We start from the raw sequence: 26,839 nt of genomic DNA, 5'->3' as shown, positions 1-26,839 counted from the left end.
TTATTTGCATTACTTGAGAAAGTGACCTTGGAAAGAACCCTGCTTTCACTGTTTCTGTTTCTTTTGTCAAGTGTAGTCAGCAATTTAGTAGCTGGTAGCAGCCATTCAATCTTCGTGTTCTAATGTGAAATTAGATACAGCTTTTACACGAAATTTATTTTGAGGTGAGGTTTTTGACAATATTTTAAATGTCTGAATTAATTTTGTACTCTTTGTTGTGAATTGGAGACCTTGTACCTGTGTGTTGCCAAGCCTTACTAAAGAGAGAATTTGTTCTTGATAACTGTTATGTCTTCAAATACAAGAGTGGTATCATTGGCCCAGACAGCATGTGAACCGAAGGAGCAAGGGAGGTATCACCTCCTCCTCCTTTTCCAAGCTTGCTATCTCAAGGAGGCCTAGGATTTGCAGAAAATCACTCTTCCACCTGCTATTTAACTGCCCAGCCAAAAAGCTCAGACCCATTAGAATATGTAAGCACTAATCAAAAAGTATGGCTAGAGCTCAGGCTGAACAAATGAAGATGGAAGTAGTAAAATGTACAATTCACTTTGCAGATTTGTTTTGCCAAGTCCCAAAGGTAATCCTGAGGATTATTGGAGAAGTGTCCCAAGTGGCACAGGTCATGATTTGGGGAAGGAGCTGGTAGTGCAGAATTGAAGTGCTGGGTACCCTGAGTATGCAAAATATGTTTTTGCACGAATGGGCTCAGTTACATGTCATAGGAAGCCATGTTTTATGCCCCACCAAGAACAAGCAATGTGCTGGTGATTGCTGCTGAATCGCTCCCATTTTGCTGCACCCTACTCAGGAGCAATAACCAGAAGCCTTGGATGTGTGAACTAGCACTTGAGGTTTGGTTTCTCCCAAGCAAATAAACCATGAAAGTAAGCCAAGATTTGCACGTCACAATAAATCAAGGCTCATGGTTTGTTGCTCCCGGCACCAGGGAGGTTGGAGACAAATGCGAGTGATTCAGGACCATGCACTGAGAAGCTGTTAATTCCTGGTAAGTAATGGCTCACAGTGGTTGCAAACGTGCAACGTGGTTAGTGGTTCTTAATGGGTTTGACATTATTCATTAATGTTTCCTGTTTTTCCTATCTAGTTTTCTTTTTAAATGCACCTTCATGCCTAGGTATCTATGAATTGCATCCAGACAAAAATATAGTTATTTGACCCTTTCAGGTGAATGGAGAAAGTTGCATGAATTTACCTGTTTCCCATCCTCTCCCATGCCATCCTCACCAATCTTTGCCACAGCCTAACACTAGAGGGAGCTCTTGATATTTTAATTGGCAGGAAATGTGTGATAATGTACCTGATGAGCTCTTCACTTCCATGCAATAAAGATCTTGACTACGTCATTCAGTCAGGACTTGGCTATTGCAAGTTGACAGAACCTTTATTGGGGAATCCAGGGAAACAAATGTATTGTCATTGGGTCTGCCCGAATGTCACCTAGACAACGGTTTTGCTCTACTTTAGTAACTTTGGCTCCATGTGATCTCTGAGCATTAAGTGTTCTGCTTTTGCTGTCATTGCATTGGAGAATGTGCTGAGGTACGATTGGGTGCCTCCTCACATACAAGACCTCTGGAATGGAGAATGCTCTAAACTTGTGCCTGCCATGTGCTGAGCTACATTTGTGCACTGACCACATGGTTTGTCTGCATGCTGCTATAAAACACTGCTGTAGGTTATAATTAACTACATAGTACACCACTGAACATGGAGCGTTTGAAACAACATGCCATGTAATTTCAAGTAGTCTTCACACAGTGGCTCTTGTGTGAAATAAGACACAGAGGTGGTGACTTGCAGATAATACTCCATGGGCATTTAGCATTGTTATGCCATATGCTAGTTACCTGAGGGTTGTGCAGACAAAATAAACCTAATTCCAATTCACTTAATGGCCACACCCTGCAATGGTCATGTACACAGCATTAATCTGAAAGCTGTCCACATATATGCAGTCTTCCTCATGACTGGGTATTTTGATTTATCCCCTGGAACATTTGTTCAGAAGAGAATTATACACCTAAAGCTATAGATGTCTAGAACCCTTTCTGTCTAATGCTTATATGTGGGTGCCAGTGGGGCGTAGCTAGCCGGCACATCAAGATTTGAGGACATGATCACATTTCCCTTACATACTCAGTTAACATATGAAGGAGATTTGTTTGTTTTTTAACTGAAGAGTTCTCTGGTGTCAGGCATGGCTTGATTGAACTGAAGAGCACAGGAACAGTAGCTAGTCTGAGTGGTTGCACTTGACCCTAATAATTGCTTTATTCTGTTAGCCCTGATGTCCAGTTGGCAGGATACTCACAACACTGTGAAATAGTTTGCTCTGTGCCTTGGTCTGCTGTGATAAAATGAGCTTCGAATTCTTTGAAAACAAGTTTTTGTCTTTTGGGCAAAGGTCTGAAATAATTTTGAACAGCTAAATGAACGAGCCACTTAAGTCTTCTGGTGAAATCCAATTTATAGATTAAAAACAATTTGCTTGATGCTCTGCTTTCAGGAATGTCTGCTCTCTGGGATAAAGCACTTTCTGGGTTCTTCAAAACACCACATCCTACTTGGACAACTTTAGTAGCTGGTAAATAGGTGTTTGTTTATTCTGGCACACGGAACTGCATCCCCTTCTCCTATCATTTTTCTACTGTGGTTCTCTTCTTACCTTCTCCTGGAATGTGCACATGATGAGCCTCATATAGCTTCTCCCCACTCCTGGGCTTATTCCAACTGAGATCTTTTATTATGAGCAGCCACATGGATAGTCTGCAACACCAAAGGGATTCAGGTGTTGTTAGACTCCCATCATTTACAATGGTGACTGGGGCTGATGAACATTTAACAATATCTCAAAGGCCACATGTTCCCTATCCCTGGTGATTTGCAGACTTGTTTTTTTCTTTCTATGGACTTGATTGTATGCCATTGAATTGGGCTCCTAACCAACTGTAATTTCTGCCAGTAATTTTGTGAGTCAGTTGCTTCTTAAAATGCATGCATGAATCAAGTTAGCAATGGCATTGTCCTGAAAAGAAATGGGTCCCCCAGAAGTGTATTTCATTTTGCTTGTACACAAGGCTATTCTACATCCACATAGTCTTCCTCTAACCCTTTCCCACCCATGCCTCAAGTGATTGTCCTCTTTACCTTGTCACAATGCTGGAGGCTGAAATTCTTTCTGCAGAAGTGCCTGTGTAGCTGCTTTGACAGTGCTGCTAACACCAGCATTTCAGCAAAGTGCTTGAAGCACAGATAATCTTCTAGTGTACATTTTTACAGAACTAGGTTTATGCAAAAAGCCTCAAGCCCTGAAGATAATGATATAAGGAATGCAGGAATTCGGGTCATTCTTGTGTGAATGTTGGGACGAACTGGGAAGTGGTGGCAGCTGTCTCTTGAGTTTTTGCCGCCTTTCTCTTGTTTCTTTGCTCCTGCATACAGGATTGTACTGATGCTCTCAGATGTGGTGTCACTGTGAGTAGTAGATTGTTACTGAAATCTTGGCCATTTTCTCTCCTTTGGTACATCTCACAGTGAGAGGGTAGGGTGTGTTATGACAATCTGAGAGACTATAGTTTTGCAAGGGGCTCTCAGCAAATTTGGTTTATCTGGTGTGCATAGTTAGGTGAAGTCTACTGTCACTTGTTTTAACTGCCTGGACAAGTTAATAAGTGATGGTATTGGACCAGATTCAACAAAATAGTTCCCCTCCAAAAGCTCGGGGGGTGTTGAGGGACCCCCCCCAAACAAGATGTGGTTGGGGGGAGATCATCAGGCAAGCAGAAATGCTTGCATTGATGAAGCAATTTCCTTAGTACTACTTTGAATACCATCCAATATTTCTATCTAAAGAACTTACTGCTCACTGTAACTTGCTGACTTGGACAGGACGACACACCTGCAATCCATCAAATCAAGATATAAACTGTGACACACTTAGGTTTACACAAACTGTTGAAGGATGTTTGGAGGCTTGAAACTTGAAGCTCTTAATTTCTTAGAGCAATAAAATACTGCTTAAGCCTAGTGTGCGGAAGAGCTCCAATAGTGAACAAAATATATTCTATCTGGAAGGCTACAGAGTTCTCTGTTCTGCTGTCAGACCAGCCCAAGGGAATTAGCTAAACCCTGGAATCTTGTCTCAAGCCAAGCTTTCCTTTACAGTAAATATTTGTATGCTGCACAATTTTCCCAGTACTAATCCTATGCCTTTTTAAGGCCTTACAATCTGTCTCCATATATTGCTGCATTCCAAAGCTTCTATAGATTTGTCTTCTGGGATCTTTGTCAAATTGTATCATATTTCTTCCAAAGTTGTAGTATTCTGCCAACAGTATTCCACACTGTCTGTTTGTATAAACCCTGAAAAAGCACAAATGAAATGTACACATTTCATAAGCCAATTGATAGCCTGTTGGAGTTTATAAATACTTAGTGGTGTTGCAGATTTCCAGTTTCTTCTATTTATTTTGAACCTCATTAATTTGTATATTTTTGTGATTTTATTGGGAAAGTTTATTTCCTTTAGATAAATGATTTTTCTTGTTTAACTTTCATGTTTAACTGCATACTTCATCTTCCTTTTATTTACAAGGGGAAGTGCGTTGGTGACATTAATTTTTTTTTAATTAGCAGTTTTGAGTAAAGGAGCCCTGAAAGGATGTGTTCTTTATGTTTGGTTTTACTTTATTAATTGTTAGCAATGGCCTTGTAGATTATCTATTTTATTTTCGTGTTGTAGGGAGCAGGAATTCTGATGGATATGCACTAATTTTTTCTTGAATAACTTTGAAAAACCAGTGCAAGTGTTTCGTTCCTGACGTGTCATATCCAAAATATACACTAGCATGGTTTCTATTTATTTTACATGGGTTTTGTTTGTTTGTTTGTTTTTGGGTAGAGGAGTGTATATGGGAGAACATGCCTGGCATCTATTTGTAAAATAGGCTTGTTTGTGGAAGGAAGATGTACACTTTTGAGATTCGTACTACTAATTAGCTAGAATGTAGCTAAGTAGAGACCAGCAAAAAAACTTCTGCACACACCAAAAACCTGCTTTGTGAGTGTTGTAGCTTACTCAGTGATTTCTTGAGTAACTCTCAGGTGTCTCCCCCCCCCTTTGCCGAAACAACAATCTATTGACTCTTCTAATCTGAGTGCTCTGACTAAGGGAATGCAGGGAGATAATTGAGAAATAACAGCAGAATCATACAATGGGGTTGGGGGAAGGGGAAAATATGAAGGCAGCATAACTTAACTTCTTCATGATTGGATGTAAGCATTGCACCTGTTGCCCGTCCACTGCTGGCATATAGCCCTCTGAGAAGACTGCCTATGAAGGAATGTGCCTCTTGGATCGGACTAAAATAGATTCCCCACCAATGGGTCACAGTATTTTTGGCCACACTGTTCATGCAAAAAAAGCCAACTCCTGCTGTTTATAGCATTTAGTAATAAGATAGTCCCTGCTCTCAGGCTTACAATCTTGTCTGGTAGAGCTGTTTACTTTGTTTGAAAGAATAGCAAAGCATAGTCTGTACACTACTTGAAAAAGCATGTTCTCCATAATATATGGTAAAGGGTCCTTATCACAGTTTGGTCCTAATACACTGAATGCAAGTATAGCAGCAGGATTTGGGAAGGCACATTAAGAAATTAGTAAACAGTCGGTGATATTCAGTCAACCAAACAGTTTCCAAAAGATGTATAAAACTAGTCTCATACATAGACTCTTTGAGCATGTTGTAGCCTAGGGTGGTAATATGCTGATGGCAACTTTGCCCGAAAGGCTTACTTGGATTGCCACTGTGTTGGCCCTCTGGCACAGGTCAAAGAAGGGAGATGTTTGAGGTAGAATGGAGTCAGAAGGGGTTTCAGCTGGAGTTGATGTCACAGACCCAAATATTATTGTATGCTGACAAAGTTAAGTTAAAGGCGGCAGCAGTGGCAGTTAGTATCACTTAAAAATAAGGCAAAGGAAGGATGGTCAAAGAGGCCAGATAAATAATGTTATGCTTAAGATGTAAAATGTAGTCAACAGTCTTTGCGATGTTCCAAGTGCTCCTTCTGCACAGTCATAAATGAATTCAATTTTCTTAAGGTGTTTGGGAAAGTGTGGCTCTTTGCTTGGCACCTTTGCAAGAGCCTGAAAATACACTTGTATTCTGTCTTCCTTGTCTAAGGAGATTGAAGTGGTATACATACATAATCTCCCCCTTTTATCCTCACAACCACCTGGATTGCTGGTTGTACATGTGAAAAGGATCTATGGGTCTGAGTAGACCACAAGCTTAACATGTGTCAACACTGTGATGCAGCAGCAAAAATGGCTAATGCTATTCTAGGCTGCATCAACAGAAGTACAGTGTTCAAATCAAGGGAAGTAATAGTATTACTGTATTCTGCCTTGGTCAGACCACACCTGGAGTACTGTGTCCAGTTCTGGGCACCACAGTTTACGAAGGATGTTGATAAGTTGGATTGTGTGCAGAGGGCAACTTAGATGACCAAGGGTCTGGAAACAAAGCCTTATGAGAAGCAGTTGAAGGAGTTAGGTATGTTTAGCCTGGTAAAGAGGAGACTAAGAGGAGATAGCAGTCTTCAAGTATCTCAAGGGCTGTCACATGGAGAAAGCTTGTTTTCTCCTCCTGCTCTGGAGGCTAGGACTTTAACCAATGGATTTAAGTTACAAGAAAGGAGATTCTGACTAAACATCTGGAAGAACTTTGACAGTAACAGCTGTTCAACAGTGGAACAGACTCTTACAAGAGGTGGTGGACTCAGCTTCCTTGCAGGATTTTAAGCAGAGGTTGGAGGGCAATCTTTCTTATAAGATCTAGTTGAGATTTCTGCACCTTCATGGGGTTGGACTAAATGACATTCAGGGTCTCCTCCAATTCTGTGAAAAGCAGCAACCCTTTTACAGATTGTTTCCAAATTTCCCCTAAAAGTGCTGCTAGAAATTTAAGATTGACACAATAAAATTCTGCTGATACAAATGTAAGAACTAGGGTATTGTTCTGATGTAGTATGCAAATACCTCTTCTCATGGTCTAATTTTGCTTCTTGACTTTCCAGCTCTTTTCCTCACTTATCTCTCACTTGTCAGTGCTCATTTTTCTGTCCATTTTCACTAGCTTCAGCAGAAGGATAAAAGCAGGAAAAAAGTCTTCTTATTTCTTAGCTTGGAAAGCCAAGGCCAAGCTGATTTCAGGTAGGGAGGCCTTTTACTCATTTATGAAATGGCCTTATGTTTGTTCTTGTAGCTGGCTGCTGTGGGGGTGCAATTTGTAAGGCTGAACTTGTAGACATCTGAAGACACTGATCTCTTGCCTATAGCCAGGATATCTTCCAGTATTGATTAAGAGAAGAGCACTATTTTGCTCTTGCTGTTCCTTACCAGTATGTATCCAGCTCAACACCAGATCACTGATAGAGTTACCAGCTAGACCACTGTCAAGTTAACTAATGCTCTCCAATTCTGCTCCCGTTTTCTGGGCAGGGGACCTTATCCATACAACTCTGATGGCATCACCTTACTCTAGTATATCTACATTTAATGCATATATCTAGATTCTATGCTGTCAGGCTGCTGTCTGCCTCCCAGTCATCATTGTTGGGAGAAGATTATAAAGCACATTGTATTCCACGCTGCATACAGGCTTTTCTAGTTATAACAAGTGTTAGGCAAGCAGTATGAAGGGAGGGTTAAGAGAAGTAGATTCATCAGTATTAGACAGACATTAAAACAGCTTATTATGAAACCTCATGATTTATTTAGTTTGCAGGTCCATCACAGGAGCACCAGCTTCTCCTGCTGATTTACAGTTCACCGTATTTTAATAATGGAATAGAACTAATTACAATCAAGTGATTGAAAATAAAACTTCTAATACTTCAAAATAGGGCCTCTATTCAGTCTTTCAAACTTCAATGGCACAGAAGTAAGGAACTCTATACCTTGGGAAACAGTTTACTGCCTGCTTGTATGAATAAGAAAGAGAAAAATGTGCTTTAACTTAACAGCCTGCACTTACAGCCAGAATGCTATGCCAGGCCCTCAGAACCATTTACAAACAATATGGATCAGCCCTTCAACCATTTTCATTCCAGGAATGGCAGTAACACAGAGTGACAGCAATAAGGATGTTTTGCTGAAGGGGGCTTCTTCCTCTACATGAAGGCTCTAGGCCTGTGCATATACACATACCCCATCTCCTATGACTCTATATCAGAGAATAGAACGGCTGCCAGCTGAAACATTGCATCTTACAGGTTGTTGTTCCTAATTTGAGCCTAAATTGTTAGCCACAGGAAGAGGCTAGGAAAGGTGACACAAACCTTTTCTCTTCACAAACTGTATAGCTCTTGATCACTGTGGGTTAGACAGAAATACAGTATTAATCTTTAACTGAGACCTAATCAAAATACAGCATGACATTATCTCTTACTAGCAGAGATAATTTCAGAGTGTAGAACAAGCACACGGCATAAGGACCCATTTGAAGGTCGTATAATACATGCACCACATGCCAAGACTAGGGATGATAAAAGCTTTGGGATCTCAGCAGGAGAAGAACTAGCTATCAGCCAGATCAAGAATTTGTGGCATGATAGTCTTTCTTGAACCAGCCCCAAACAGAAAGAGCAGAAGCAGAACTGCACTAGAAGGAGATTAGAGGATTAAACCATTTCAAAAACAAAACTTGTGCTTGATGGGGTTCAATTTGACCCTGGAATTGCCACCATTTCCATGCATACAGTATTATATATTAGGATACATCTTTCCCCCAAAAGGGTCAAAGGGTATCAGCTGTGAGGAACTGGTATTGGGCTACTGTGATTGCTGCAGGACCCATGGCAGGCTCACTGCACCAATTCCAAACCATGTCTTGGAGGCAGTTTTGAAATGCACAAGAAAGAGGAGCAAAGGACCCACAAGCAGCTCTTCCTTCCCATGTTCTATAGGTAGAGCAAGCAACGCAGTTAGGCATCTGTATGTGGTCCTACCCTCACTCAGTGCAAAATCCTTTACAGTTGGAATAAGTCTGTAAAGAATAAAGGGTTTCTGATTAGTGTTAATTTTGTTGTCATCCCCACCCCATACCCCAGGACTAGTGGGATTCTGTTCCTGCTAATCACTGCTATAGCCACGCTTTGGCAGGTTGTGTTCAGATTTCATTTCTATTCTTCTTCCTCTTCCTCCTCCTCTTCTTCATCATCATCCTCATCATGGCAATGTGTGATTTCTTGGGGAGTTTGAGGGAAGAGGTTGGGTGGTTTAATCTCACTCACAGAACGGGTCAGCTGGTGCCGTTTGTCAGAATCTTTGAAGTCCACTGATGTGCGGTTTCGGGTGGCCATAGGTGACTCTGTCTCATTGATATCCACATGAGTGTGCTCTACTGTTGACTCGTGTGGCATCTGCATGGAGAGATACATACCATTGTTCAGAGAAGATTAGCATTGTCACATGAGAAGAGCTGGCTCAGTTAGGCCAGTGGCCCATCTAGTCCAGCCATCCTGTTCTCACAGTAGCCAACTAGATGCCCATGGGAAGCCCACAACAGCACGCTACCCTCCTGCAATTTTCCAAAACAGGCACTTAGAAATATATTGGCCTGCCTTATCCTCCACAAATTTGTCAATCCTCTCTTAAAACCATCCAAGTTGGTGGCTATCACTGTGAGATTGTGGGAGCAAATGCTACCGTTTAACTATGCATTTTGTGAAAAAGTATTTTCAGGACAGACAAAGGAATCTTAGAACATTCAGCTCCATTGGATATCCCTGAATTACAAGAGAGGGAGAACAATGTTTCTAAACCCACTTTCTCCTTGCTATGCATAATTTTATACACTTCTACCATGGCACCTCTTACTCTCCTTTTCTCGAAACTAAAAAGGACCAAATACTGCAACCTTTCCTCTTAGGTCTTGCTCTATCTCTTTGATCATTCTGGTTGATTTTTTCTGGTAACTTATAACTCCTCTACAATATTATTTTCAAGGTGAAGCAACCACAACTGTACATGGTACCCAAGTGCAATTGCACCATAGAGTTGTATAATGTTCTGATAGTGGCAATTTTATTTTCAGCTCCTTTCCTAATGATCCCTAGTATGGAATTCACATTTTTCACAGCACACGCATATGCTAGTACAGTGAGTGCCTGACTTCTACCACTTATACTGTTACCCCATAGAAAATTTATAAAATTGTTTAACCCTAACCAGTGTCTCCCAGTGTAGCCATCTGCCACATCCATTTTAAAAGTTTTTGAGTCTAATGCTACCAGCTACATTAGAATGTCCCTCGCTCTATTCAGACTTGGATAGTGCGTGTACTTCTTTGAATGTTGTTACTGTTCATCTGCAGCTTCATGGATTTCAACTCACCAGCACATGGGCAGCTCTGAAGAGGTAACTGAAGGGATAATACAGAAGGTTGATGAATGATGCTGCATAGAGGTCTGCGTAGCGCATCACTTGGCTGGCAAAGAGTGTCTGTCGGGAGCCGCTTCGAAATAGGCTTCCCATCATTCCATAGCACATGTCCATGTCATGAGTCACTTTCTAAAATCAGAAGGCAAATTAGACATTTGGTCACTTCAGGGAAGAGGGCAGTTTTACATACTTAAAAACTATTGCAGGTGAGAGAACACCATGTGTACACTAGAGCACACACATGTTTCTGAATCAGAGGCATTGACTGTAAAGAGGCAAAGCAACTGGAAGTCCCAAATGTGAGAACACCAGCAATATACAGTGCCTTCCAGGAGCATTCCACCATAGAATAAGTTTTTGTGTTCCTTACCAACATGACAGATGGGGGGGAAAATAGAATTTGACAAAAAAAAGGGGGGAGGGGAGGATAAGCAAACAAAACACAAGAGGGCTCCAGGCATACAGGGGTTTATGCCATAAAAACCTGGAGGACAGTGTGCATATAAGAAATTAAATATCAGACTATATTATGTTTGTGATCAAAATACAACTAGAGGTTTAAGGCTGCCATCACAGCCCATCTGTGAGACGTAGCCCTGAAATAGATGAGGTAAGGCACCTTGCTTAACATAGCAGCACTTCTCTAAAGATATAGCAGAAGGGAAGCAAACCTCAGACTCACTGCCATGCTCCACTAGGAGGTGGAAGGGAGAGACACCCCAACCCGGGATCTGCTCTCCTACCACAGTGGCTGGTGAGTTTAAATCACTTCTGAATTTCAACATCCCCACTTGTTCTCAGACCTTTGCCACCACTGTAGGATTTTCAGATGGAGAACTCAAGAGAGTTCAAGCACTACTTACAGTTGCACAGATGGGAGAATTTCACATAGTTTTAATCACAGTGCTTCAATGGCACAGAAAACCACAGCTACACATTTTTTTCTTTCTGTGAATCTCTTATGGTGCAGGAGCTCTCACTGTTGACCCAAGCAAACCTATTTCCTCCTAGTCTCTGCCTCACAGTTCTTTCTCTTGCCTGACCTCTCCTTCCCTGCCATCAGCACATAGCCATTCCAGTCCCTATGCCCTATTTGAGGTCACCATATGCCTCTACTACTCATATTTACCACAGGGCCCTGTTTGGGGTGTGTGTGTGGGTGTGGGTGTAACTAGATATAACATAATCATGTAGCATTTCCCCCTTTTATAGGAGAAAATCAGCCTCAGAGACTGAGTGTTTACATGGAGAGAGAGTATGCGAATGAGCCAACAGCACGAACCCTATGACCCATATAATTCCTCTGCTCAGGACTGCACCTCCCCAAAGTTGCTTTTCATTTAAAAATAGGTTGGGAGACTACTACCTGCATCTGCCATGTAAGCAGCTTCAGTGTGTTTCCTCTGCCTACTGTTTCATCATCTTACGTTTCTCTGACTCAAGTCTATTTAATTAATACAACTGTCCAACACCCCCTCATTTATTATCAGTACAGATTTACTCGACCATTAGGCCCTATGGAGGTTTTCCAACAACTATCTCACTTCATTAGCTCCTCCTTTTATCAGCTCCCCATCTTGTATCTTTCTCTTCCAACTTCTCTCAGGTTCCTCTTTTGGTCCACTGCCTGTCTAGCTCCTTACCTCCCCTGTCCCCTCAAATCTCCCTCTAATGAAGTTAGCACAGATTGCTGCACTGGAAAAGGGAGCAAAATAGTATTCTATTTTTTAAAAAAGTTAAACGTAAATGACCCCTGACAGTTAAGTCCAGTCGCAGACAGTTTTTCCGGGTCATGTGGCCAGCATGACTAAGCCACTTCTGGCGCAATGGAACACCGAAACCAGAGCAGGGCACGGAAACACCGTTTACCTTCCCACCAGAGTGGTACCTATTTATCTACTTGCACTTTGATGTGCTTTCGAACTGCTAGGTTGACAGGAGCTGGGACCGAGCAATGGGAGCTCATTCCGTTGCGGGGATTCAAACCACCAACCTTCTGATCAGCAAGCCCAAGAGGCTCAGTGGTTTAGACCACAGCGCCACCCGCGTTCCCCAGCATTCTATTTACTAGTTACCTTAATACGTCTTTGGATGGAACTGATGTCAGGACGCTCATTACTGCTGCTATCCAAATGCCTGTTTGAAATAGGAAAGAAAACAATATCAACAGAGCACATGGAAGATAAATGTGAGGGTGGATCTGGGAAAGCAAATACTAATTGAGAAAAGCTGATTATATCAGGCAAAACTGATACGCACAACAATACTCTCTTCCCCACCCGCAATTCTAAGTTAATGTGCAGCCCTTTGACAGAGTGCAGCTGTCCACTAAAAAGGAAGCACTCCCTCTAATGAGTTAGTGGATGGAGTATTGGGTTATATTCTAAAGAGAAAAATCCATTACTTACTTGTATAACTCAGCGAGAAAGATGTCTAAACTCTGAAGTTCTTCAAAAAGGCCTAAGCAGCAAAGGGAAGGCAAAGTAAAAGGATATTATGGCAGTGGATCAGCTGAAACAAATACTACGTAGACTATTACTTATCACAATATTACAATATGGGGAAAGAGACCTGGCAACAGACTGAGGATTCTATCGGCTTTCCAAATTGCATTATTATTTGTTGATTTATAGAATTATAGAGTTGGAAGGGACTCCCAGGTCATATAGTCCAAACCCCGCAATGCAAGAATCACAACTAGATCATACATGATGGATGGCCATCTCTGCTTAAAAACCTTCAAGGAGAGTGCACCACCTCTTGTGAGAGTCTGTTCCACTGTCAAACAGCTCTTTAGAATACAATCCTACATTTTTTGCCATATATGCTTTGATAAAACTCATCTGACAACTCAGATGGTGTAGAAGTTTCAGACCTAGCCCTTTATTTCAACTTTGTGAATGGTGGGAGCAGCCATGTGGCTAAAAAGAACAGAATCTACAATATTATAGTGGAACACGGCAAACAGCCTTTTGAATATGTTTGCAGTGTCTCAAATGCCCTCTCCATGTCTAGGGCAGGCTCCCCCAACACAGTATCCTCCACATGCTGGACTACAACTCCCATCATCCCTGAACATTGGCCAAGCTAGCTGAGACTGCTAGAAGTTGCAGTCTAAAACATCTGGAGGGCATGAAGTTGGGGGAAACAGCTTTTATTTCTTGCTCTCCAGTAGATCCTAAAATGTTCATGGAAAGTGCAACTGAAAATATCAGCCGCACTCTTCTACACACTTAGTGCAGTGCAACTGCTTTTATAATATTTGTTTTAACGGTTCTTGTAGGCAGCCTTGAGCATTTTAATTAAAAGGGTATAAAGAAATAAATAACTGACGGATGTCAGCAACCATATTGACAAGTGGTAGCATAGCCACAGGTTTGTAAACTGTTCAAACCAGCAGTCAGTGGTGGTAAGTCTCCCCAAAAAAGCCTCAGGCCAAAGCAAAGAAACCCAACTATCTACAAATAAGTCACCAAACTATCCAGACACTTGCTGCTTTCCCAGTCTTTGATGCACAAAAGCAATGCAAATAACCTTTGGGAAACAAGCCAAGTGATTTTCCAGCTACCATCTGTCAAGCCAAGCAACATCAAAAAGTGAAGAAGAATGAACTAGACCAGTGGTTCCCAATTAAGTACTGCAGATACCTTGTTCTTTAAAAATGATATCTCTATGGTAGTTTTTGTTATGCAAATGGTGCCACAAACCACCTGGGTGGGTTATGTGGACCCCCCCCCCCGGGAGGTCCGCATACCATCAATTGGGAACCATTGAACTACAGAGTCAGTACTTACAGCTTTTGTCTGTCCAGACATGAAGCTCCTGTGCCAGTTCTGGAATCACTAGGAAGGTCCTCCAACCCTGCCGTTTTTTAGACTTCAGGATATCTCCAAAAATGTGATCACCTATGTATAAGATGTCTTTACCCTTGGCCCCCAGAAGGTCACAGATTGTATCAGACGAGCCTAATAGGAGGAGGGGGAAAGCAGAAGGGCCAATCAGAAAAGGTTTCTCAGCATAAAAACCATGGGTTCAGTGCATAAACTTCTATTATTATCATGTACCTCCTCCCAATCCCATTATTTTTCAAGTAATGAAGCTTTTGCACACTTATCAACATATCAGAGTATAAAATAAATACACTACAGCATACAAATATATGGTTCACAGGTGGTCTTCCATTCAGGCAAAGTCTGCTATATTGTGTGCTGCCAGAACATTTTTTGAGCTGCAGGTGTCTGAGACCTATCTATTTAAAATACAAGTGGTGATCAAATCACCTCTTACTTTTTTCCTTTCTTTTTAAAAAAGGGATAAGCTGCTAAAATACACAAATCAGGTAGCATGTGAGACGTGCATTTTAGATGCCATCCCAAATACACACACATACACAAAAGTACCAACACAGCTATATATTATTTGAGTATATAGTTTTGGAAAATACGAAGAGGGATCTTAAAACTTGAGGAATTATCTACCATCTACCCATCTACCACAATGGGACTTAACCTTTGGGGTTACAAACTTTGGATATGTGGGTACATTCCTTGCCGCTACTAGATTATATTACACTTTTGGCTTCTGTTGACTCTTTACCTAATGTACCATCTACAATTAAATTTCCATCTTCACTAATATAAAGACTCTGCTTCACAAGGGACTCTTATGTTCCACTTACAAACAGATCTGAGTAACTGCTAGTGCATTTTTTAAAAAATGGTACAACCACTGTTGTTCCTTTGCTCCAGTAAGTTTTGATGCAATCTGAAATCTATTTTGCACCTAAAACATTCTAATCTAGTTATATCTGCATAATATATCTGGCACTCTACTTAAGACAAATTAAACTTCAGACATTGGGGGGGGGGGCTTTAAAATAATATCCAGTCTTCTCCCTCACTCCCTGCTGTTTTTCTTAACATCATGCCTGAAGAACAGTTTTGGAGAAATCAAAAGTTATTCAAACCCCATGTTAAAATAGAATAAAGTGAAAATCTCCGTCCCAGCTCCTGATAAAGATTCATTAGTCTCATTTCTAACCTAGACAGCATCCTAAAAAGCAGAGACATCACCTTGCCAACAAAGGAATGTCTAGTTAAAGCTATGGTTTTCCCAGTAGTGATGTAGGGAAGTGAGAGCTGGACCATAAAGAAGGCTGATTGCCGAAGAATTGATGCTTTTGAATTATGGTGCTGGAGGAGACTCTTGAGAGTCCCATGGACTGCAAGAAGATCAAACCTATCCATTCTGAAGGAAATCAGCCCTGAGTGCTCACTGGAAGGACAGATCCTGAAGCTGAGGCTCCAGTACTTTGGCCACCTCATGAGAAGAGAAGACTCCCTGGAAAAGACCCTGATGTTGGGAAAGATGGAGGGCACAAGGAGAAGGGGACGACAGAGGACGAGATGGTTGGATAGTGTTCTCGAAGCTACCAGCATGAGTTTGACCAAACTGCGGGAGGCAGTGGAAGACAGGAGTGCCTGGCGTGCCCTGGTCCATGGGGTCACGAAGAGTCGGACAAGACTAAATGAGTAAACAACAAGTCTCATTTCTAATTTACCTCCAGAGTAAACAATACCATGCTGCAAGGGGCCTGTGTAAGTACCAATCTTCAGTTTGCCAGTAACCTGAACAGAAAGAGAAATTCATTTAATGAAACTGTAGGTCTCTCCAGCCCAATTTTCAGTTTTAATATTGATCAATGGATTGATAAAACAGTAGAAAGGCTGTTCAATATATGCTTCAGAGGAAACAGCACAACTGGTGTTTGCATACTCCAAATGCACTATATTTTTCTGGGCAGCCCCTTTAATTATCAAAAGCAGCATGACATAGGGGCAAACAGCATTCGGTGACATAGGGGCATGCAGCTGGTCCCCTATTCCTAGAGGCCATAAACACTCTTACACTGGGAATTGTTTCGTGCCTCAAATGTATCTTTGCCAGGTGAAAACAGTGAAGTTAGTCTGGTAGAAGCATATTCCGTACAACCCTTTTGCATGGCCTGCATACAGATGTTACAAAAGCCTGCTTAAAGCTATACTTCCAAATTTTACAGTTAAAGCGTTGGTTGCCTTTTATGAGCCAGTTGATTCTGCCTATAGGTCAGGCTTAAGCTAAGAATTTTGTTGGGGCCAACAAGTTATCAATAGCACAGATTCAGCTAAAACCCTAATAGACTCCCAATAAAGACCAGGCCCACAGAATGACAAAGCAGGTGGTTATGTTGCAGCCACAGTGAATTTTTTAGATAACCAGCAATTACAGTGAAACTGATCTAATGAAACACAGCATTATTAGGCTCCATATATTTTCAATATGATGCTGTTCTTAATTTAATTCCACTCAGTACATCTAGCTGAAATACTTAATGATGCACTCAAAAAACATGCTGTGTTTTTATTTAAAGAACACAGCTCCTTCTCATATTTCCTTTCTATGTGATTCAGGTAACCCAAAAATAGCTAGAAACACATATTCCAAGTATTCAATTAATTTCAAAGTAGAGAGCTTATGAATTTAGCACTAATGTTCTAATTATTGAAATTAACTGTCCCAGGTTTCCCTCCAGGCAAGCCTAACTATATATTCTATGTATCACTCACCGTATCCACCTGTCTCAAGACTGTGCCTTCTCCAAAGAAAAGAGGTTTCCGTGCATCCACAAGGATGAGGTCAAAGTATGATTGCCATGGCCGGTGAGAATTGCCAGGCTAGAAAAAAATTAAGCAGAAGAACATCTTTTTAAAAGGTACAAGTTCTAATTGTTCACACTGAAACTGGCTTATTTTAGTTCTGCAGGAGAGATTGAGAACTGTATTCTATAAGTAGCCTGACATCATATACAAAACATCTTAGTTCCCCAACACGTCAATTCAGTAAATATACCTGAGAATCCTAACAATGCAGGAAAGGAAAATTAGCAGATATTTTAAATTTTATTTTTGTTTATCTGGATTTATATACTGTTTAATCATAATTTAAATAAAAGTTAGCAATTATATCACTACTACAAATATTAATACAAAGATCCAGGCATTTATCAATTACTGCAGAACATCCAGGGCTTTCATAGCAGAGGCCACAACTGAGAAAGGGACAAAAGGGAACAGTCTGTGTATTTATATTAAACTTATTGATTTCTACTACACATAGTAAGAACATGAAACCATAACCAAGCCTTAAAATCGAAAAGTACATTTTCTTGTAGCTATGAAAAATTATTAATTATATGTGGAAGGATTTCAGCAGCACTGTTATAATGCATTAGTGGATATGTGGCTAAGTGGCAATTCCTTGTATCTGAGCAAGCAACTTCTACTCAAGCAAGTACAGACAGGCAAACACCACCGGTGGAAGTAAATGCTTTTGATTTGAAAATTCAGTGGTGTTTTTTTAATCACTAGTGACCTCTAGAAGCTGCATATCAGGCATATCAAAGCCGACTTTAATTATTTCCACCTGTTCTCCAATAAAAATAATAAGGCATTTGACACCATGCCTCCCAAGGCTGGATTTTACAAATAGAAAATTAAATAACTATCTGGTTTCTTCCGTCCCCATGAACAAAGAATTGACTCCTATTCTTGATTTATTTAGGAAGGAATAATATACACCACCTAACACAGCGTTCCCCAAACTGGTGCCATCCAGATTTTTGGAATCCAGCTCTCATCCAACCCTGGATGGGAGTTGTAGTCAAAAACATCTGCTCAACACCAAGTTGGGGAAGGCAGATGTATCATTAAAGCAACAACTCTTTTCATCACTCACCTTTGGTCCATGTGGAAAATCAAACAGGTAAGTCATAATTTTCTGAAAGGCAAATTGGAAGCAAGACTTAATTTCTTTCTGGATAAATTAACTATTTTATTAATTATGTTTAAATACATTTAAATATACAAATAGTCTTCAGATATACAAATCTAGAACAGGCATTGTGAGAATTAAATTGTGAGAATTAAAATAACATTGCAGAACCCTATGATGTTATTTTTAGGATTTTCATGACAACAAAAGGCATGTCTCCAGCTCTGACAGATATGCAGCTCTGCAAGAACCTCAGTTTTATGTACAGTTAATTTGGAAGCAAGTTCAGTGGAGCTTACTCTGAAGCAAGTGTTCATAGGATTGGAGAACAAAAGTTCATTGTCACAGAATACAGGAGGGTCCTGCATTCATATTAACATGGGGATTTCCCAGTATAGTTGTTCATGGCTTTCTAAAAAAAATGCATTTTGTGATAAACAGAAGGTCTTAAAAAAATATTTCTTCCCCCACCACCCAAAAACTTGGGAGACTAAATTACAGACACTTTGCTAGGTACAAGGCATCATTAAATTAGCAACCAAGATTCAAGGAGAATCTTAGGTGCCCCCTAAGCTCATGCTTTCATTATACTGAGCTTATCTAATTCTCTACAGCTGGCTTTGAGAACCTATGGCTCTGTAGATGTTGTTGAACATCACCCCAAGCCAGCATGGCCGATGGTAAGAAACAGTGAGTTGTAGCAGACCAGGGCATCTTGAGGAGCCTAAGGTTCCCCAGCTCTGCTTTGAGGCAGGGATGGAAGACTTTTTCAGACTGAGTGCCACATTCATTCATCTGGAAACTTCTGAGGGCTTCACACCAGTGGTGGGTGTGGCCGGAAGTAAAAGTGGGCAAAACAATGGCTATAACTTACTGTTGTAATGCATGCCACATTCTAGTCACACAGATTTCAACACTCATATATGAATCCATCCAGACAAGCAAGAGGCATCATCACAGCTCAAGGGCACCTTCCAGCCAGGCAAAGGCACTTGAGGAGGGTTCAGAGGAAGAGGGCGGGCATAACCTAGGGAAGGAGGCATGGCCTGGAGAAAGGCCAGAAGGCTGGACAGAGAGGCCTACAGAGCTGCATTTAGCTCCCAGGACTGAGGTTGCTCACCCTGATCGAGGATAGAAATTCAAAATATGACAGCTAACATATATGAGACACTAAATGAACGAATGAAAGACTAATGGAGGAAGATTCTTGTGTTACAGGAGTACTTACATCAGTGTACTTATAATCACTGTTTGTGGCAAGAAACACCTTTCCCACCTCATTCATGCGGCTCAAAAGCAGAGGCAGTTTCCCCTAAAATGGCAAAGATTTACATAAAATACAGTTTTCAGTTGAAGCCCATACCTTCAGGGGGTCTATAAATATCTCAGGCTATCTGTACATACTGCCAAGTTTGAACAATGCCAAATGAATATTTTAGCCTGATTAAAATGTCTTCTAAAATCCTAGATGCCTCAGCTGTGAACTGAAATCCTACATCTTAGTCATGTCTTATAATTTGTACTAACGTCCTATTTGGCCAAGTATTAAAATATACTTTTAAAAAACTGAAATGCTGAAAGCTGTTCTACAATATGTAACCAGAAACCTGATGATTTGAAAATGAGAGACTGCAGGCAGCAAGGACTCTTTACTAATTTTAGAACAAAATGCCACTTTGATGTGCTGTGAGTACGTAGCATGAGCATTATGTGGAAACAGAAAGTATCCCATGCTAGGTAAAAATCAAAGGAATCCCTCTAAAGAAATACAAAATGCACAATTTCAACTTTTTGCCCCTCAAGATATCAAGACATAGAAGATGCTTTGGAATATTCACATTTCTATTGTGACATGCACTCTCTTACTACTCCATACATTGTGGGGGTGGGGAAACCAACTGCCCCTGCTTGAAGTTCGGGTGCTTAGAATTCCATTAACAAAAGGGAGATAAAGAGGAAGTGCTAAATTATTTTTAATCAAAAAAGGCAAAATTTGCTGAAGTAACAATAACATAACTTAATGCCTATTTTTTAAAAAAATAAATTGTGCACAAGGGAGTTTGAACTTTCCATTCTGTTTTTTTATCATTTTAAGACTGCATGAAATAAACCAAGACTGGTCCACTTTCAATAAGGAAAGGTTTGACGTACTTACATCTTTCACTACATACTTCCCCAGATTCTCAACTGTCTTCTCCTTCAGTGATCCCTGAAACAACAGGAGAAACCACATGACACAGCAGAAGTAATGATCTAGCAATCTTACTCAGGTTTCGCCTTATAGTATCAGCTTCCATGCTGTCATCGTACTGTAGAAAGATGCACCACTGACACTAGAGGCAGAAAGTTATTTGTGGAGTTTCATGTGTCATGAGATTAGCATTGGATAGGTTCAACCTGGGGGTGGAGAACCCTGTGGCTCATTCACCATATGAGAAACAAACACATGGGACAAGATGCCATTGAAGCGCTGTAATTAAGTATATTCTGAAGTAAACTTGAAGTGCAAAACAGAATAGTTCAGAAAACACATGGTGACAGAGTTCAGTTGCTGAAGCAAAGGGGTGGTGTGATTCCTGTGCAATGTGCAGATGAGTTATCACCTGAAAACACATGAAACTGCTCCTTGGAAGGGAAAACAATAGCATAAATATAATAAAGTGACACAGTGATGGCTTTTAAGATGGCTTGCAGCAGCAGCCTGTCTTGTCAAGAGGGGAGGAGAGGAGTGGGGGGGGGGTGAAAGTAAGCAGCAGGATGGTGGTGATAGAAGGAATTATCATCCTTGTTTACCAATCCCCCCTTTCCAATCATATTGATGGGCATGCTAGTTGGCATTTAATACTTATTCACTGGCTGCCAAAGCAAATATAACAGTGTTCAACTCACACTATAATTTATTCAAAATGTTAAGAATTAAACAGACTACGGTTAAAAAAATATCCCAAAGTGCAAGTCACCTTATAGTGAACCCAATCCACAGCATCTCTCACATCTTGGAACATACTTCTGAAGGACATGAAGAGGTCTCCATCTTTAAACCCTGTTTCACAGCTGTGAGAAAAAAGGAAAAAAGCACGGAATTGTTGTAAAAGTAGGTTAGCAGCTAGTAAGGAGGGTGCATAAGGCCTGGGAATCACCGTACAACTGGAAACACCAACATTATTGATAGCTACATTGATAGTATTGAAAGCAACCAAACCTTAATTCCACTAATGCTAGGTGGATTCTTGCTTGTATGTTTTGTGCCAGTTCATGAATAGATATATCATCTCATTTCCTGTCTAATCAGCATGGCTTCTGTTCTCAGAGGCCAAACCAGGCAGGAAATGGGATGAGATAAAGGTATAGGCAGGATGTGTGTATGCCTGAATCTAGATTGGTACATGTTTCTGCATGCAAGAGAGAATGAACATACATGGATGATGGCTAGATGAAGTTGAGGGGCTGAAGATTCAGAAGGGAGCTGGGTGTGGGAGAGGGACATGTGAATGGATGTACAAATGAACAGAGAAAAGGAGTAGCTCCACCCACTTTTATGGCTTTGGCAGTATCCATCACATCAACTTCTAATCCCTGAAAAGGTAGCCCACTCTTGTGCTAAATGATTATATTCACCTGTGTATGATGGACCCTATGAGTCCTGCCAGGGTTTAAATCACAAACTTTACCAACATAAACAATCCCTAAAGTACTTGTGGTTGCTGTTGTCATCAAGCTACAGATAAGAAGATTTGAATTTGTCCTTGCACACTTGCAATGAGAGACAATGATGGCTATAGCATCACATGTTGGATTTCATATAACACATGAGACACATGCTCACCTTGAATACCTATCACAGTTCGTAAAGAAATCAACCAGGCAAGCCAACAGGTAAGTCTCTGCAAAGAAGCAAATAATATACATTAAATGAAGAACTGGATAAAGAGACACTCATGTAATTAATCTAAACCAAAATGACATTCCTAATTTGTCATTTGAAATTAACAGTAATATACCTACGGATTGTCATGACACAATCCCCACCATCCCCATTAGAGTTTAAGGTCTCACCTGGTAGGTTGAACAGTGTGTTTAAAATGTAAAACCTGTCTGTGTCATCTCTCTGAATGAATTTATTAGGGTACTGCTCTCGGATATCTGGCCTGAAAAAGGTAAGGGACAAGGGAATATGCCTATTAATGATGTCTAATCATAATAGTTTCTCTAAACAGCTATGTTAACTCCTACGGGGTCAATAAGACCAATGAGACCAATGAGAAAGATCTCCTAAAATGTTGGGATTCAAGGAAAGGTTTTAATGAGAACACTGGAATAAATATAATATGGCCTCCTTTCTACTACAGCAAAATGTGATACTTCACACAACTTCATCCACAGAGAGGAGCCTATTCCCTCCAGCTCTTGCTTGCTCAACTGATCGCAGAAGAATTCAAGAACTGGGGTGATCAAAACAAAACAAGAATTGTGTTTCATTTGGACAGCATGCAACTAACAATCAACAACTCTGTAGAATTCACACATAATATTCTACTTAAAAAGAAGCAGCAGCAGCAGCAATGTTTCAATGTTTAGTAAGATTTCATGTCATCATACAGCCAAAGGCAGAATACTGAAATGGATCCTGTTGACAAGCTATAAAGCCTTACACAGCTCTGGACCTCAATACCTTAAGGACTGCCTCTCCCCATACAAACCAGCCTGGACCCTGCACTTGTCCACCCTCCCAGAAAGGTTCAGAGGGTGGCAACAAGAGAACTGGTCTCTTCTGTGGTGGCTCCCTGATTGTGCTTTTTATTATGTTTTTATCACTGATGTTCTGTAATGTGTTTCAAATGTTGTACACCGCCCTTAGATCTTTTGATAAAAGGCAGAATCATCATCATCATCTCAGTGGTAGAGCATGTGTTTGCATGCAAAAAAATCTCAGGTTCAATCCCCAGCATTTTCAGGTAGTGCTGAGAAAAACTTCTGCCTGAAATTCTGGAGAGCAACTGCCAGTCAAGATAGACCACAGTATAATAGGTTCCTATGTTCCTATAGCTGGGCTCAAAATGGTCTAGTCCCAGGTCATATTATGATTTGTAAACAACACTTAAACCATAGTTGTCCCGTTTGGATAACACAAGAAATTAGTTTAACAAAGTTGTGCATTCAAGGGCCAAGAAGAAAATATGTGGACACAAGGCTTGTTCTTGGCCCAATAAACTGATGCACTGAGGTGAGATTGTTACATCTGAACCAGGTTTGTATGCATTTTTTCCATATTCACTTAAGTTAGTTTCCAAAGGTTAACCAAGTTTCCAAAGTCATTAGAATTTATAAGACTCCAAAGTAAGAAAAACTGGCCTGCATAAGGATTTGGAAATGTTACAGCATAGGTGATCCCTGAAAGCCCAATTCTATATATAAATTCAGAGTTTCTACCAAGTTCAGTAGAACATATCACCCCCTGTTCTACATACCGATTGCAGCCTTCCTTATGTGAACTGCCTATATTCACAGTACTTACCCTCTCATGAAGTTAAAGCCATGTGCACACACCAGGATGTTCCCATAGGCATCGACTTTCAGCAAATTTCCATAAAGGGAATCAAATACCAGGCCTCTATTAATAAAGAAGTGCATTGATTGATATAAGCATGGTATACCAAGCACTGGACAGCAAGACTTTGAAAGATAGTCTATTGGAATGGCATACCTGAGCCAGTTCTATCATGTTCTGTCCAAACTAGAATCTGACCCTAAGGAGGACACTTTGCTGACAGAGTCCCATTGAACTTTTGTTTAGCTGCAGAGGAAAAAATAGTCTGCATTGCCCAGTTCAAATGTACAATTGATCTCTTTTCTTATCATTAGCTCATTTATCTTAACAAAAAAGCTGAATTACACAATCAGCAGGCACAGGTGCATAACTTAAAAAAAATAAAAACCTTAGTTCTCCCACCTACCCAACTGACCAAGAAGAGTAACTACATAACTGGAGCTGGCAGAAGTTTCATTGGACAAAAAAATCTGTCAAATCAGACTTGTCTTGTTTAAAACTAAGTATCGCCTCAACATCAGATTGTCCACCCTACCTGCTTGTTGGAAGACTACTCAGAGAATGTGTGTGAAGCACTGTGAACTCACTGTGAACTGTATAATACAAGTGTTATATATTTATTACTATTCCTTTAAAGGACTAAAACCTTTTGGACTAAACTTTATAAAAGGTTAGTTGACACCAGATGTGCTTTTGCTACAGTAAACAGGAAAAACTAAACATAACTAAGACAGTTCTCTGTGTGTGAATGTCCTAACTGCATGGAAAGGAGGTGTGGAATGTAGGAGATGAGGAATGTAGAACTTCTCAGCTAAGCTATATGAAAAGAGTTTAGGGAGAAGGACTGCTGGAACACAAATGGCAAATGGAGGAAGAGTTCATCACTCATGCCTCTAACACCTTAAGACATCACCACCCTTTTCACATAGGGATTATTTAGTTTGGCTCCAAGCAATCCTCTTGCCAGTGAGTAAGTGGCAGTTAAGACTTTCAGTCACCACTTCTCTTTTCCCTTGAGGAAAGTTGCCCGTCTACCAAGTTTGCACAGTGGGTACCTCCTTAGAAAGAGCTTTCCATGTCACATTTTCCCTCTCTCCCATTTCTTTATAGTTTTTTCCACTTACCCACAATGTGACATTGTCACATGGTGTGCTTCTCTGCCCCCACTCCACATCACTAGCTGCTGCTTGGCACAGCAGAGAGGAAATGCATGGCATTGTTAGTTTCACTTTCAGGTAAGTGAAACTGCACATTCAGAGGAGAGAGGTGAGAACATGATTCAGGGAGGCAGTTTTTGGCAGTTGGCCCATGTCTGCGGCAATGTGTAGTTTGGCCCTGAATGTGAGACAGCAAGGAAGCAACAGCCATACCAAGTAACCTCAAATGCTAAAACAACCTTGTTCATAGATTTCCAAAAGTTACTAGCTTATAAAAGTTTTTATTCCTAAGAGGGGCTGGTTTCCCTTTCACCAGCATTTCTTATCAGTAAAAACTGTTGCTGGCAAGAAATACAGCAGGCTGGTGGTTGAGAAATGGAATGATCCCTGACTACTCTGCTAGCCTGATTAGTTTCTATGTTGAGAGTGCAGGAAAATGCTTTTTCTCTTGCATGTCCGGCACAGTGGACTAAAGACAGGGCGACGGATCAATCTGTCACTACTTCCAGCATACCTGATTTCTGTGCTGAACATGCAGAAGGGTTTTCCCCCCCCTGCTGTGCATCCATTCCAGATGCAGAGCAGCCTGATAGTGAAAGAATGAATTGCGCTCTCCTATCACGTCCAGCACATACTGTTTCTATGCAAGCAGTTTCGCCTTCTGCACATCCAGCACAGAAGCACAATGAACCAACAGAGAAGTGATAGATAACTTGTTCTCACTCCCTGCCAGATTACTTGATTTCAATGCTGGCCAGGGAGGAAGGAAGCAGCATGGAAGCAGATCAAGATGGCAGGAAAGGGATAGCGCAATCTATCCCTCCTCTGTCAGCCCACTCATTCCATGCACTTTCCTGTGTAAATAGTCAAATAAAATGTTGTGCTAATATTTTTGTTCTAAAGTCAGCAAATGCCCTTACAAGTAAGGAGAAACCCAAGTAGATTTAGAACAAGCTTCAAAGTGACTCTGCTTGCCTGTACCAAGATTTATTAGCCTGTTTTGGAAGGGCAAACATACACAGCTCTAAGCATGTTCATCAGTGAAGATAGCCTAAGCTGTCCAAGGTGGTGACATAGTAGTGCCAGTGCTTCACAATGAGCCTAGGTCACTTTTCCCCCAACCTTTGCCCACATTCTACTGTACCACTAATAATTTTCAAAAGCATTTGCAATGACTGGATAAAACAAAAATATACAACAAATTTTGTATATGTATCAGCATAATGGGCTTGCCATTTTGCCCCCTAATGTCCCACTTACTAAAGCTCAATTCACATGCTAATTTTGTGCTGTTACAGAATGAACTGTGAATTTCTCTGTTGCTTAACTTTTCAAAAAAGCCTTGCAAAGATCACTAAAAGTGGCCTTCTCAAAAGTAAACATGTGAATTGGGTCTACTAAAGGTGCCAAAATTTGCTGACTTTTCCCCTAAATCATTCCATAAATAGTTTTGCATTCCTTTCAGCTTTTGCTAAACTCACTGGCATGTTTCAACAATGCTTCTGTTGCAAAAACTGGCCAGAATGCAAGACAGAAGTGTGGAAAGCTCCACACATGCATCACAACTTCTGTGGGCTCTCTTTTAAAAAGAATCCCAGGGTTGGCAAGTGTGCTTCTCCCAAAACTCAAGGGGAACTTAGGAGCTACCTCTAACGTAAATGTGAAGAGGTGCTGCCTTGTGGGCAGAAAAACAGGAAAATCTTAGTACATATAAGGAACTGCCTAAAGAAAATCTGCCAAGCCTTACATATTTTATACGTATCTACAAATATTCTGCCTCAAATAGTTTAATGCAGGACTTTTTAAGCAGCCCAGAATTTAATTGAAATTCATGTTTGCATAAATTAGGGGTTGCTT

The 26,839-nt window shown here is 40.7% G+C and overlaps 1 protein-coding gene across 6 annotated transcripts in view; it reads right to left on the bottom strand.

Annotated features, from left to right (window-relative positions):
* NT5C2 (5'-nucleotidase, cytosolic II) overlaps positions 1-26,839 on the bottom strand; it is an 81,735-nt gene that overhangs the window by 11,728 nt on the left and 43,168 nt on the right. For 2 of the 6 annotated variants that reach the window (XM_053389333.1, XM_053389334.1), the window contains 15 exons: positions 24,950-25,160; positions 23,793-23,888; positions 22,334-22,425; positions 22,104-22,161; positions 21,238-21,331; positions 20,433-20,486; positions 19,506-19,589; positions 18,242-18,283; positions 17,074-17,181; positions 16,029-16,095; positions 14,263-14,433; positions 12,877-12,928; positions 12,544-12,604; positions 10,421-10,597; positions 7,777-9,447 (listed from right to left, as the gene is read on the bottom strand). In XM_053389333.1, the coding sequence (XP_053245308.1) occupies positions 9,208-9,447; positions 10,421-10,597; positions 12,544-12,604; positions 12,877-12,928; positions 14,263-14,433; positions 16,029-16,095; positions 17,074-17,181; positions 18,242-18,283; positions 19,506-19,589; positions 20,433-20,486; positions 21,238-21,331; positions 22,104-22,161; positions 22,334-22,425; positions 23,793-23,888; positions 24,950-24,999 (1,446 nt within the window). In that variant the 5' untranslated portion in view covers positions 25,000-25,160 and the 3' untranslated portion in view covers positions 7,777-9,207. Of the gene's footprint in view, positions 1-7,776; positions 9,448-10,420; positions 10,598-12,543; positions 12,605-12,876; positions 12,929-14,262; positions 14,434-16,028; positions 16,096-17,073; positions 17,182-18,241; positions 18,284-19,505; positions 19,590-20,432; positions 20,487-21,237; positions 21,332-22,103; positions 22,162-22,333; positions 22,426-23,792; positions 23,889-23,981; positions 24,072-24,949; positions 25,161-26,839 lie in introns of those variants that run through there. The other 4 variants (XM_053389332.1, XM_053389335.1, XM_053389331.1 and 1 more) reach the window with 4 other exon arrangements.

The sequence above is a fragment of the Podarcis raffonei genome, chromosome 5 (assembly GCF_027172205.1).
Source record: "Podarcis raffonei isolate rPodRaf1 chromosome 5, rPodRaf1.pri, whole genome shotgun sequence".
NCBI lineage: Eukaryota > Metazoa > Chordata > Lepidosauria > Squamata > Lacertidae > Podarcis > Podarcis raffonei.
The sequence above is the reverse complement of the archived record's forward strand: the minus strand, read 5'-3'. Positions and strand labels throughout refer to the sequence as shown.